This window comes from Cebus imitator, unplaced genomic scaffold (genome assembly GCF_001604975.1).
Source record: "Cebus imitator isolate Cc_AM_T3 unplaced genomic scaffold, Cebus_imitator-1.0 Scaffold148, whole genome shotgun sequence".
In the NCBI taxonomy this organism is placed as follows: Eukaryota; Metazoa; Chordata; class Mammalia; order Primates; family Cebidae; genus Cebus; species Cebus imitator.
Window position 1 is genome coordinate 948,922 of NW_016107463.1, and position 14,909 is coordinate 963,830.

Sequence of the window (14,909 nt, forward strand, 5' to 3'; positions counted from 1 at the left end):
GAATGTGGTTGTGGCAAATGGTTACAGGGCCTCTGGTGTTGTCACCACTATAAACAAGGTCTGGTCCTCGCCTCAGGCCATACAAAAGGGCTGTGGTATGTCACCTATAGATAGCACATAACGAAACCACAGAGGTAAGCCAGTGGAATCAGAAGGCTCTGAATATTTTCGCATCTGCAACCCCAGAACAACTCATAAACCCATGTTTGTCTAATGCATTGATTTCTTTGACTTTGAAAATAAGAATTTAAAGGTGGGAACCCTAATCCACAGGCTCTGCATAACCACTAAGACTAAAACAGCTCGTTGGAACTGGGAATTGCCCTAAATGCTTTACATGCATTGTTTATTTTAATCCACTTTAAAATCCTATGTGACCGACATTATCACCCCACTTTGTAGTTGAGAAAACTAAGACTCAGAGAAATTAACTAACTTGCCCCAAGGTTGGCTATAGATATGAAAACACACACATACATAGACAGAATTTTGATATGCAAGGCACGGATCCGTATATAAAGGCATACACTCTTCTGTTTGTACTACATAGTTCATAATTTTAAAAAGTAATTTAAACAGTTACAAGTATTATTTAACTTTTTAAAGTATAATTTTTCTTTTATTTTTGGAGCTAAAGTTCCAAAAATAAAATAACTAAATAAATTCTGGTTCATCAACTAGAAAGAATTATGCAGCTACTAAAAATCATTGTGAATGCTTTATGGAAACATTGGAAATACACGGAATATAATGTTAAGTAAAAATTACCAAATACTAATTCCACATATGTTACAGTTACAGCCTTATAAAATATGTATCTGTGAGGCAAATGAGCAGAAGAGAAAGAAAAATATTAACGTGATCTGTTATTGTGGTAGAATAATAGATAGATTTTAACTTTCTTAATAATACACTAAACAATACACCTACCATGCCAGGAACTATTCCAAATACCTTATAGATTATTATTCTATTCCCTCAGTAACTTTATGAAGTAGGCACATTATCATCTCTATTTTACATTTGAGGAAAGAGAGGCACAGAGAGGCAAAGTAACATGCCCCAAATCATTAGCAACTAGTACAGCTAGTAAGCTCCAGAACTGACATTTTAACCCAGGCTCTGGCTCCAACGTCCACACACTTAATCATTATGCTGTGTTCTCTGATATTGCTATGATGTCTGTACCATTTAAGAGATCCACATTTTGCCGGCAAGAACATCTTGATGCTCAAATCATGATTATTTTTTATTAGTTTTTGAAATATGTTCTTCTTCACTACTGAACAAAATCGGTACCCACTAAACTGCCAGGGAGCCAGGAATAGGTCACAATTTTTAAAGCACACACTTATCTAGCTGAACATGCATGTATCACTCCTAAAACTTATTGAGCTAAAAATGTTTTTATTCCAATTTATACCACTGGAGGGGATGCAATAGACATTTGGGCCCAAGGGGAATTTTTTTAATGAATTGAATCTATAGCTTTCTTAACTTTTCATAGATAGAAAACTAATTTAAACACAGGATCTATATACTAATATATACCTGTACTGTGTATACTATATTAATATATGCATATAGAAATTAAAGCAAATTTGAAAACCATGAGCAACAATATAACTGTGGTATTTTTTTTTTTCTCTTATGAATGTCTAATCTGCCAGCAAACTGTGGTACTTAAACATAAAAGTTGGTTCTGAGTTTCTCTGGGCCAAGCAAAATGGGAAATGTAAGTTCTGTGCCTCTTGAAATAATGACTACCAGTTACCAAGCCTACCATTACCCAGTTACGGGATTAAATAATTTACATTTTTTATTTTGATTGCTTTACACAGAACTCTTTAAAATAGATATTATCTTGCATTTAACATATGAAGAAGCTGAGTCTCAGAAGGACTAAATTGCCTAAATTCACACAAGCAGAAAATGGTAGAACCAGGATTCAAAGCTAAGGGCTGTCTACATATTACATACATTTTTTTCTACCTCTTCTTTTATGGAAGGGAATGGGGGAAGAAAAACCAACCTTCTATTTTCCTCACTGTAAATTATAAGTAAAATTTCTCACACAGAGCTTTATACATATAGGTGACTTTTATCCAAATTTGGGGAAGTAGGGAACAAGAAAGAAAGACAGAAACAGAGACAGAGAAAGAATACATTGGGGTTGTTTTCCCCCTTAGCCAAGTATTCACAAAAAAGAACTGGATGTCAAAAGAAAAGGCTCTATGCTTTCAAGTCTCCATGTGGAAAGAAAGGTTTCTCTCTCCACATGTTATGATGCAACGTTGTATTTGAATACCTAAACTGCTTAACTTCAGCCATTTCTCCTACAGGAAAAACAAAGCCCCTCCCAGAATGCTAAGCGCAGAACAGAAGAAGATAGCCTACTCATTCTGCCTTAGCAGTGGCTTCCAGTTGCCAAATAAAACAAATTACCCCTAAAGCAGTCATTTCTTTTTCAACATATACCGAGAAATCTGGGAACAACTGAACACAGCGTGCCACCTTGTGAGCAGGAGAGGACATGCAGTTTCCTGAAGGACAGCCAACCTTCAGTGCAGGAACCATAAAGGGAAGCTGTTCACTCAGAGCCCCAGGATCTAGAGCACAACATACAATGTATTTGGAGATGTGTGATGCGGAGGTAATTCTGCACTCTGTCCCAGGGCCACATAGAGAAATGAAGCCTGAGGCCACATAGAGAAATGACTGAAATGAGTTTCTATTGGACACACTACAGTGTCATTGCAAAACCTATATCAAAAGTCATGAACCTGGAGTCAGTGAGCCTGTTTCTACTGTTAACTGCCAAGTGACCTTGAGCAAGTCACTTAATTCCTGTGGGCCACATTTGCAAATGAGAAAGGTTGACCAGGTGATCTATCGGGGTTCATCCAACTCTAAAAATGTGAATGTACTGTCAGAGTGAAATTGCTTTCTCTCTGATCTTCTCACTGGACTTTATATTTCTGATCCCTTTTGCTCTCTATCACCAAAGTTATCTTGCGAAATATAACTAAACCCCTGTCGTTCCTGTTAACAAAGCTTACAAAACCATCCACAAGTGGCCCATTTGCCCACTGTTCTTTGTCTACTACCATGTGAATTCATTCATTTATTAAAGGAATATTTGTTATGCATTCCCCACCCGTGTCCCCATGTCCACGCTATCCTGAGCACATAGAACTACTTTCTGTCCCCCAACACACCAAGTTTTTTTGTACCTCTTGCCTTTGCTCATGCTGTTACATTTGCTTGGAATGCCTTTCCCACATCTTCCTCCAAAACAATTCATATTCATCTCAGTGCAAAAGTCATCTTGTTTCTGAAACTTCCCAGGAATTTCCTGTATTTTCCTAACATTTCATACCTTGATTATAGTCTTTGGTACACTGCCTCAAAAGTATATGTGTGCATGTGTAATGAAATATAAAATAATGTCTTTTTTTTTTTTAGGCGAAGTCTTACTGTCACCCAGGCTGGAGTGCAATGATGAGAGCATGGCTCACTGCAACCTTCAACTCCTGGCTCAAGCGATCCTTCCATCTTAGTCTCCCAAGTAGCTATAGCTAGGACTACAGATGTGCACCACCATGCCTGGCTAATCTTGTGTGTGTGTGTGTGTGTGTGTGTGTGTGTGTGTGTGTGTGTGTGTGTGTGTTAGAGATGGGGTCTCTCTGTGGTGACTAGACTGGTCTTGAACTCCTGGTCTCAAGCAATCCTCCCTTCCTGGCCTCTCAAAGTGTTGGGATTACAGGCATGAGCCGCCACACTGGGCCAAGATAGTATCTTGATACACTCAGTGGTGCAATTCTTTTCCCCCTGAAATTTCCTTTATACTTCCTCCACTATCAGACAGAGAGCTTTTTATATGCACTACCCCCAGGGCATAGCTCTTATCGCCAAAATGAACAGAGAAAACTTTCATCACACAGATTTGAGCATCGAACTTGTAAGATTCAGAGCACAATTGTGAAGCTGATAGCTATGAGAGGAAGGTATTTTACATTTTAGGAACCTGAAATTTAAGTACAAAAGTCAGTATTTATATCCTAAGCACAAGATTCTGGAGCAAAGAGATAAAGTGCTTCCTCAGCCACTCCCATTCCACACCTACCAACAGACTCAAGAGTTCTAAATGGGAGCCAGGCTGCTGCCAACTCTCCCTCCTCAAGCCAAGTCCTACGTGGGAGTGAGAACTTACAACTGCTTTCTCTCTGGAACCTGGGAGGCAGCAGCAATGCAGATGTGCTCTGAGCTAGTGGCATGGTGGAAGTAAAGGAGAAACTGTGGTGTGCAACAGAGGCATCAGAAGACCACTGAGTGTTCTCAGAGTGGTATGGAGATCAGAATCTGGAAGCTTGTGTGTCCCTAAGATGTGTAAGAGATGATAAATGACAACCAGTGACCCCTAAAGAGCCCAGAAGTCAGAGGAGGATGCAAAGTGGCCACCACGGCCCTCATGACCAGGGGCTCTTTGGATGGCCGCTCCCTACACATGGCCCTTCCACATGCATTTCTTACTTCTCTTTGTATCTCCAGTGGCTAGCACAGTGGCCAATAAGTATTTGGTTTGTAAAATAACGTAGCTGGGATGATGAAGCAGTAAAGTGTCACCAGGCTACCTCGGTTCTGTTTGCACCATTTTCCTTAACTCTCTATGTAACCAACCTGCAAGCACCATTAATAATAAAACAACTCTAAAACCGGTGCTCTGATGAGGAAATATGAAAAACAAATGATAGGCATATAGAATTCCAAACTCTTTAGGGCCACAAGGTCTGTGAGAACCAGCTGGGACTGGAAACAAACACCTGAAGTATTTTTCAATTATTAATGCTTTATTATATTAGCACTGAATGTATTAATTTATCTCCTAACATTTCAGTATCAAATATAAAATGCAGTGCATGCACACATACATTGTGAATATTTTGTGTTTCCATCCATGCAGGTCTTATTAAGAGTCCTGTGAAGTAGAGGGAACTGGGGATCAATAGGGCTTGTTGCAGAGCACTGGGTAAGGAACAGCATTGCTACAGCTTCTTCAGTTGAGCTGATGTGCCTCTCTCAGCTCACATGGCGGATAAGGGGTTTGACGCAGGTGCAGCCAACGGTCACCAGCAGCTTCTCCAACTGGAAAGAAACAGAGCAGCCTTGGCGCCTCCTCCGGAGGACCAGGGTCTCTTGCTGGATGGGAACGGAATTCATGAAGATGTCTTCCTTTCCTTGAGCATTGACGCAGCCCAGGTGCCTACACTGGGCCTGTACAACTTCCGAGGGGTACCGGTTGGGGTCCCAGGTGACGCTGCAGGAGGAGCAAGCCAAAGCACAATGATGAGGCATGGGGGAGGACGACAGACAGCAAATGAGAGCCCCACAGCACTGGGTGCTCACCTGCAGGCAGGCAGTTCTGCAGGGCTGTGGCACAGGCTCTGGGGCCACACAGCCTGGATGCATACACCGGCCGCTGGCATTTGCTTACCTTCCTAAGCCTCAGTTTCCTCAACTATGAGATGGGGATTTTCATATACCATTTTCTCATGGGACTGTTGAGAATACTCAGTGATACAAGTACATATAAAATACCTCACTGTACAAATGTTAGGATTCAATTAATGTTAGATCTTTTATTGACATTATTATTATTACAATTATTCTTTTTATTTATTTATTTAGAGATGGAGTCTCGCTCTGTTGCCCAGGCTGGAGTGCTGTGGCGTGATCTCAGCTCACTGCAACCTCCATCTCCTGGTTTCAAGCAATTCTCCTGCCTCAGCCTCCCAAGTAGCTGGGACTACAGGTGCATGCCACCATGCCTGGATAATTTTTTTGTATTTTAGTCAAGACAGCATTTCACTGTGTTGCCCAGGCTGGTTACAAACTCCTGAGCTCAGGCAATCCGCTCGCCTCAGCGTCCCAAAGTGCTGGGATTACAAACATGAGCCACCGCACCCGGCCTATTACAATTATTCTTTATCTTCTGCCTAGATTGAACATCACTAGTCGGTCTTCCATCACTAGTCGGTCTACAGAGCCTGCTGTTTGAAAAGGAAAGCCACAGTCCCAGGGGTCTGTGAATCTCAGTGCTTCTCTCCATTTCTCCTTTAATAGGCCCCTCTGCCTGGAGGCACAAAAACAGCAAAGTTTATCCTGCGAGTTTGCCATTGTACACACTCCACTTGCAGTGTGACAGGACTCCCACCAGGTTACTCAAGGGTGTGTGTCCACTGTCTGAACCCTGAAGGATGGGCAGTGAGCCAAGGCCACCGTGCCCAGCCGAGGAGCAGGCCACTGAGAACCCAAACATCTCAGAGAGTATCTGAGAACCTACCAAGGAAAACAGTCCCATTGCATATACACAGTAGGCAAAGAGCCAGAAAATTCCCTTAAGAACAGCTTAGAGATGGGAGCCAGGCCGGATTTCTAGAGCTGTCCTGCCCTGGGGTGCCCCATATGTAAGTCTTAATAAACTGATCATTTGCTAAGCTGGACTTGTCCAAGTCATTCTTTGGTCTCTCCACATCTTCCCAGTTTGAGGCAGGGGGTATCACAGTCCCAAGTTTTTCTCATAGCACACTCACATGAGACGCTATGTGACAACCACAGAAGCACTTCAATTGTCCCTGGAATGTGTTTTTATTCTTATGTGTAGAGAGTACGGGGTGGGGGTGCTTGGTGCTCTAAGAACCTGTATCTTAAGGCAAAAATTACAAGACTGTACCCTGAAGGTCCCCACCTAACATCCCATTTCCCAAACTGGCTTTTCTCCTCCACCCATTCCCACTTCTGAATGGATAATGTCTAATCTGAGTGAATCTCCTTAAACCGACTTTTCTGTTTCCCATTTATCCTCACGCAGAGATTATTATGCAATCTGCTTTCAAGAAGATTATTATGTAATCTGCTTTCCTCTTCTCCAACACAGGAAAATTGTGAATTCCATCCTAGAACTGCATGAAGCAGAAAAAGGCACAGAGTATATGAGAATGTGGAAGCAAAATATTAGGATTCTCACCACAAAGATGAACCTAGCCCAAGACAAGAAAGATGTGAGCTCCCAGGTAAAGCGAGATTTTCATTGTTAAGAGGATTTTCCCTTTTATTTTTTCTATGTATTCTAAATTTTCTACTTTATTATTAAAACAAGTTAACATATTTTTCCAAAGAATGTGAAGATCAGTCTCATTTGCACTTACGTGTAATTCCAGGGGGAGGTGGAGCGGCGCTCAATGTTACGTAACAAGGGAACACGCTGGTTTGCACTGATGATGCCAATGTCAAGCTTCAGACTACCTTCTGGCACAGAAGGGCAACTCTCAGGCTCTTGGAAAAATGTTTGTCCTTCTTTGGGGACTATCTGAGCTGCTGCCTCTCTCAGAAAGGCAAGCCCCAATATCAACAGCAGCAAGTACTCCACCTGGAAAACAGAAGAAGCTGCAATCAGAGACTCACATCACCTGCTAGCAAGAGATGCATGCTCTGGCGGAACTCAGCATTCCTGGTCCTTTTATGGGATCAGGGCTTCTCTTTGCACCTCAGTTCCTCACCTGGAAATGGGAACACTCACACATAAAGGTATCAAGGTGCCAAAGTGAGAACAAAACTCATTAGCCTCGCTAGTTATTGAAGCCCTCCATAGTCTAAGAGCTCCTAAACAGTCAGACAGAAAGATGCCAGGGTCTGAAATTGGGTTAAAATCCTATCCTAGCTTCCTTGCTGAGCCTTTAATTTTCTCTTCTTTCCAAGTGGATAATAATGCTCACTTTATGAAACTATTAATGAGATTAAATAGAATATTCTATATAAAACACATATAAATTGTATAACAAAAATAAAGGCTTAACAAACGATAACTCTTGTTTTTATTTCCAACTTTATATCCCATGAATCTCCCACAAAATCCTTTATCTGAGGCACCCTTCCACCTAGAATACACTGCCCCACCTCTGTCTGTCAAAATGCTACCCTTCCATTAAGGCCCAGCTCAGATGTGATCTCCTCTAAGAACAGTCCCTAAAATGGTTCAGTCAGAAGTATGTTTATTATCCTTAAATTATAAAGCTTTGATCATCTAGCACTCAAGCAGCATTTTTTAATTGTCTGGAAATGTAGTATTTGTGTGCATGCCAGATCTACACCCATTAGATTGCAAGTTCCTGCAGGAGAACGTGCATTTTACACGTTCCATAAACACTTTTTGAATGAATGAAAGAGTAGGTGACTGAATGAATGAACAAAATGATACAGTTAAATTGAACTATATAGTTAAGCTCACTGCATTAAGAAAAACATTATGCAAAACCAACGACAGCAAAGTTCCAATTATCCATGCTAATTGAAAGAAACTGGGGCACTAATGATGCACAACAACAGAGAATATGGAAACTATTTCTCTTTAGCTCTGGAGCATTTTTTTTATACTTACATTGAAATACCAGTTTAACTGGTGTTATCGGAATGCACAAAGAATGAAGGTGCACTGAAGACTTAATGAAAAGAAAAGTTAAAAATCTTGCCAGCTTCCCTTTGTCACAACCATGCTTTGCTCACCCACCATCGCCACTGACCCTTACTGGGGATGAGCAAGGCCCAGCACCAACTCTCAACATAATACAGAAGAAGAGCTGAAGCTACGTTGCTTTCATTCTCTAGGCTTCACGTTGTTCAGGCTCATACCTTCCCTGAGTTAATGTAGGAATGGTGATTAGACATATTGGTTTCAAAGGCCCTCCTTTTCATATTTTGCAGGTACTAGAGACAAAAAACTTACATAAGAGTAAACAAAAAGGTCATAGTGTCCATTTGCCATACTGAGGAAGCAGATACTAAAAAGAAGTTGAAAGCAAGGTTGACCCAGAGAAGTCAGAATGAGGGTGATTTGCCTTCAGATTAACCAGCAATCATCAACTTTCATCCCCCTACAATCATTCATTCATTCAACAACTAGTTCTTCTTGACTCTACAGTGTGGTAGCTCAGGCACGGGCTTCAGAGTCAGAAGTCCAGGGTTTGTAACTCAACTCTGGGACTCTTAGAAGCTATGATTCTGTTTCCTCCAACAATGTGAAGATTAAATAGAATGATCCATATAAACCATGAAGAACACTGGCAGCATATGATAAGTATCCATACAGGTGACTGTTGCTAACTCTATATTGTTATACAGTCTACACAGTGGACTAGATAGATGTGGAATTTACGCTCATATACCTTCTGTATTGACAAAGTGCTATGGCCTTTTTTTTTTGAGACAGTCTTGCTCTGTTGCTATCAATCACATCTTTAGAGTTCTTAAGTAAATTCCCCCTTTGTGTTTTCTCTTTGCTCTTCTGTGTCAATTCACTGAATCACTATTAATTTTCACTATGAAAGCTTTTAAATACATACATTGGGGTTATATGATTTAGCAATAATTACCATGCTTTTAGCAAATCATTATTACATTTGCTTAGACTATTTTAGAAAACACTTTTACATCGCTTTAAACACTGGATTCTCACAACTACCTGGTGAGGTAGACAGGGCTAGTATTACTTATCCCAATTAGCCAGGTAAAAGAGTTCTGTCCCAGAGGGAACAAATAATTTAAGTTCACCAGCCTATGAGAACCAGTCTGGGGACTCAGACCTGGGTGTCAGTAGTCAGTGCTATTGCCATTGAAGGTCATTTTTATTATTATCAACATTAATCTTAGCTTTGTCTCATTAGAAGAGGCAAACATTTTAAGCAACGTGACAGTTGTACTAGATGTGAATAAGTGTTGTAAGTCACATAGCTCTTTATCAGGAAATCAGATAATGTCTGCAAATTACTCCAATTTGCTCCATAAAGCTTTTGATCTGAGCTGTAGATTTTAGTGGTTATGTAATACAGAATAGGGGCTCTGATAAGGCTGCTGCTGTTCTTAAGAATGATTTTAAACAGCACCTCTCAGAGAAATTCAGAGCATTGTACAGACTTGAATTCTTATATGCCACCTATAAAGCAGATGAACAGATATCACTCTGAATCTGCAGAAGAGGGGAGAGAGGCAAGGGAAAGCACCAGGTGAAGGTGGGCTGTAACAGGACACCAACCTGCTCAGCCTAGCTTTGCACCTCACTCTCATGTGAGCCCAACTGAACAACCTGAACACATCCCCTGTACTCACCTGCAATGTGAGTTGTCCCAATAAGCACCAGTTGGCCAACCTCTAAGTCCATGAGAATTTGCCTCAACTACTTACTGAGGATGTCCATCTCCCTGCACCTCTCAACTTCTAATCCCATTCTAATGCTCCTTGCACTGTTATGTTTCTTGCTCACAACCCAACAGTTTTCTTCAAAGAAATTAGAAATAGAAATAGCTAAGGAGCACAAAGCTACTCAACAGAATTGTTCAGATGCAATGGCTTTAAATCCAGAAATCTTGCCTCTGAACCATTCAAAGAGAAGCACACTGTGGTTAGAGCCAGAAAGCTTAGATTGGTGTACCAGTTCTTGTGCTTACAGTATCCACCAATGTTAAATAAATCACTTAACAATTGAGCTTTTGATCATCTGTATAAAGTGGAAAGTATCCCCACCTACTTCAGTGAATTGATCAGAAATTTCCAGGATAATAACAACAATATTACTATGAGTAGTTAACATTTACTGAATGCTTTCCCTATCATTATCAGTGTTGTTTATTAGAATGGCCAAATTAAATAAAAACTAAGCATATACAAATCTGCCTGTACAGAGTATAGACTCATTTATTCTCAATGATATTAATTAATCCTCCCAATAAATGCCATGAGAAAGATGCCATTGTTATTCCCACTGTATAGTTGAGGAAACTGAGGTACAGAGAAGCTAAATAACTTACCCAAAATCCTACATTTAGCAAGCAGTGGAGCCAGGTCTGCCTGACACCAAAGCCTGTGCCTCTAAATACAGCACTTTGCTGCGTTGCATGTAATCTCTAAAATAACACATAAATATAAAATAAAATGTATCATTGCTGCATGCCATGAACGTTTTATGATATTCAAGCTCTTTTAAGTTGTATGGCTTGTAAAAAGAGAAAAAAAGGAAATTATCTAAGCCAATAATATGATGCAGGATTGCCTAACCCCTGTTTTCATGTGCCTCTATAGTAAATTCTTCCCAGGCCTTGTCTGAATAATTCCAGGCAAGATTCCACCAGACCTGCTGGGGCTAGATTTTCATTGCATTAACATCTGTCTTTCCTCTAAGAAGAATGAGATGATGCAAAATAAATAAGTAAATAGCAATCAGAGACATGGGAAATTTCCCTTCTCGAGGAGCTGTCCAAAGTCAACACTGGGTGATTTCACTTCTTCCATCCAGGGCACTCCTGCAGTCTCAGGGGAATCATTAAACCTCTTGAGGCCCCAATTTCCTTGGTCTATATATATAAAACCCCTAAAGGGCTGGCTAAGCTTCCACCATGAGATAAGAATTTCAGGCCAACCTAACTCTACAATGGATGGCCACAAACAGGAGAGAACATGCCAGTTGTCTGTGATGCCAAGGACTGCACATGCTAACACTACCTGAACAAAAGCCATCGGATGAGGAGCTGTGTTTTTTTACCCCATTATAACTTTTCTAGTTATTTTTTTCTTTTTCTCCATCAGACAGGAGTCAAAATTAAAGTCATCTCTGTTTTTAAAGAAATAATTCCAAAAAGACACCAATCGAGCCTAATTCCTGAGAAATCTGCTTTCCTGAAATCCTAGGCATGACTGTCCTTAAACCAGAATGATTGCTGCTACTCACCATGGCTGTGACATGCAGGGTCTTCACTGTCATCTTGCGCTGGTTGCTTGCTTTGTACAGGAAGCTCTTTCTGTGAACGTATCTTCCTGTGTATGCCTGTGTTCTATCAATGAGAGTACCTGCTTGTTTTATAGCAATCACTGCCCCTGTTTCGACTGACCTGCTTACTGCCTTTAAGTTGTGGTTGACCCAGAGTTACTGACGAATGCATGGGTTTTTTGTTTTTTTTTTTTCATTTCATTTCCTGAAGGGGAACCAAAGGGGACCCTAAAGAAAGGGATGACAGGAAAAGGACGGAATTTTTATTTCCTCCTACCCTACTTCCACCCCCATTGCCCACAAATCAAAGCAAAATTTTTAAACTAATTTACTACAGAGATGAACCAAATTAGAAATTGTTGTCAAATCTTTTTTGTTCTTCCGCAAATTGCCAACACCCTTGTCACGCACCATATGTTCTACTTTCTAGTCATGCAATATGCATCATGATTTAAATGGAAGAAATCTCATCCTCAGAGGAACCTTGGTACTAAACTAGAGGACTATCATTAGCTCCATTTTACGAATGGGAAAACAAAACCAAAGAAATGAATGACATCAATTAAATATTCAGAAATGATATCCCCTGGTAGTTTTGTTACCCCCCTGAATTAATTATTTTTAACCCCATGGTTAGACCCCTACTGGTGCTTAATAAATAATCACTATTAATTGTGTTGAAAAAACAAACTGTTTTCCTCGCTCTCACACCACAACCAGTAACACAAAAGACTTCTGTGACCGAATATCTGGGGATTTCTCTCCAACAACCAGCAAGCAATCAATTCTGTATCCAACGCCACCTGAGCATCTTCTAATCCAATTCAATTTTGACACTGTCTCCATGTAGGTAGAGTCAGATTCCGTAGGCTAAGGGCTCAGTCCCACAAAACTGCTCCCACTTTAAGCAGTAGTCACAAGTTCAAGCCTCTGGAACTTCTGACCAACTGGCCTCAAGTAGAGGTTCCCACAAACCTCTTGAGTTTGATTAGGCTTGATTCATTTGTTAGAACAGCTCACAAAACTCAGGGAAACACTCATTTATATTCACCAGCATATTGTAAAGGATATTTTCAGCCAGATGAATAGATACATAGGGCAAGGTTTGAAAGGGCCCCAAGCACAGAAGTGTTCATTCCCATGAATCTGGGGTGCACCACCCTCCCAGCACAGGGATGAGTTACTCTTTACCTTTCTTAGAGCCTCCACAAGTTCAGTGGTCCAAAGGCTCTTCATAGCTCATCCTCTTGGGTCTTTTATGGAGTCTTCACTGGGCCGACATGATAAAAACAGGGAAAACTGTGCATAAATGTGATTGGATAAAAAGAGCATAACCTGATATTAACAGGTTGAATGAGGAAACCCACCAAGGCCTGTCTGTTCAGATTCTTCTTGGCCTCCCTGAGCACCATTCCTTCCTCCTGGGTAGAAGGGAGGACCCTTCCTGAATTGAGGGTCTCATGGCCTACAATTAGACAAGGTATATTAAATAATTTCTTTACGACCAGCTCCAAGACAAAAGGTGTGGGGGTGATGTTCGATGAGAGGATATTTTCAGTTTCTATGGCCTTGGGGAGAAAAAGGAGCAGGTGAAAGGTGGGCAGGAGAAGTTCAGAGAGAGAGATTCTTTTCTCTGAGACCTATTTGTTAGGCCTAAAGTGCCCCAACATTACAATAAAAGACTATCTTTTTCACCTTTATTGCCCTGAAGTTGTCTGAAGCTGCTTCAGGAACCAAAGACAAAAAAAAAGGCCAAATCCCCTAACAAAAGATAGGCTTATTATTTTTGTCACTTAGGATATAATGAGGGTTGTGGGAGTTATGAACCAGGAACCATGGGCAAATGTATATCTATAACATCACATTCATACAACACATAAATGCCCATTACCTTGGCTATCTCTGAGAATGATTTTTTTTTAACCAAAATGAATTAGCAAGTAAAAGCCTTTAAATGCAAGGTTGGCAGCCCTGGCACTGCAGCTGGGGCAGCAGAGCCAGGACAGCCCAGGAACTAACAGACTGAGGGACAGGCAGACTGCCCATGGCTGACCCGCCAAAGCCCATCAGCCCGCTCAAGAACCTGCTGGCTAGCGGCTTTGGTGCCGTGTGCCTTGTGTTCATGGGGCACCCTCTGAACACTGCCAAGGTCCAACTGCAGACACAGCCACTGAGTTTGTCAGTACAGCCTCCCCTGTACTCTGGGATCTTTGACTGTCTCCCGATGACTCTTAGGGCACCATGGAGCTGTATCAGGGAATGGCTGCCCCTATCATCGGGGTCATCTCCATGTTTGCTGTGTAATTCTCTGGGTTTGGTTTGGGGAATAAACTACAACAGAAACACCCAGAGGATATGCTCAGCTATCCCCCGCTATTTGCAGCTGGGATGTCATCTGGTACATTTACCACAGGCATCATGATCCCTGGAGAACCCATCAAGTGCTTGTTACCGTTTCAGGCTTCTTCAGGGGAAACCAAGTATACTGGTACCTTGAACTATGCAAAGAAGCTGTACCAGGAGTTTGGGATCCAAGGCATCTAGAAGGGACTATGCTTACCCTTATGTGAGATGTCCCAGCTAGTGGAATATATTTCATGACATATGAATAACTGAAAAATATCTTCACTCTGGAGGGAAAGAGGGTCAGTGAGCTCAGTGTGCCTTGAATCCTGATGGCTGGGGCAGAGCAGGAATCTTCAACTGGGCTGTGGCAGTCCCCGAAGATGTGCTCCAGACTCCCTTCCAGACTGAACCTCCTGCGAAATATCCTAATGGTTCTGGAGATGTGTGAGGGAGCTGATCTGGGATGAAGGAAGCACATCCTTGTTGATGCAGTGATGACCTGAGCCTTCCCCGCCAATGCAGCCCGTTTCCTTGGCCTTGATGTTGCCATGAAGTTTCCCAATTGGGCCACGCCCAACTCGTGAGGCTGAAGGCTGCTCAAGACTTCTGGATACTAGAACTGTTGCTGCGAAGGAAGAGTAGTGGGCAGAACTAAGCAGACTTGGAGAGCGAGGGAAGGGAGATGGTAGGATCACAGCTCTCATGGACTTGGTGAGACTATTGTCTTAATGACATCCTCTACCTTGTA

At 41.5% G+C, this 14,909-nt stretch overlaps 1 protein-coding gene and 1 pseudogene across 1 annotated transcript; one reads left to right on the forward strand and one right to left on the reverse strand.

Annotated features, from left to right (window-relative positions):
- Window positions 1-4,867: 4,867 nt before the first annotated feature.
- Window positions 4,868-11,809, reverse strand: IL17F (interleukin 17F). The gene is made up of 3 exons (XM_037743620.1): window positions 11,777-11,809; window positions 7,209-7,459; window positions 4,868-5,317 (listed from the first exon to the last, which is right to left on the reverse strand). Exons 1-3 carry the CDS (start codon window positions 11,807-11,809, stop codon window positions 5,080-5,082), a joined length of 522 nt encoding a protein of 173 aa, XP_037599548.1. The 3' UTR covers window positions 4,868-5,079.
- Window positions 11,810-13,803: 1,994 nt separating this feature from the next.
- On the forward strand, window positions 13,804-14,909 carry LOC108314117 (annotated as a pseudogene).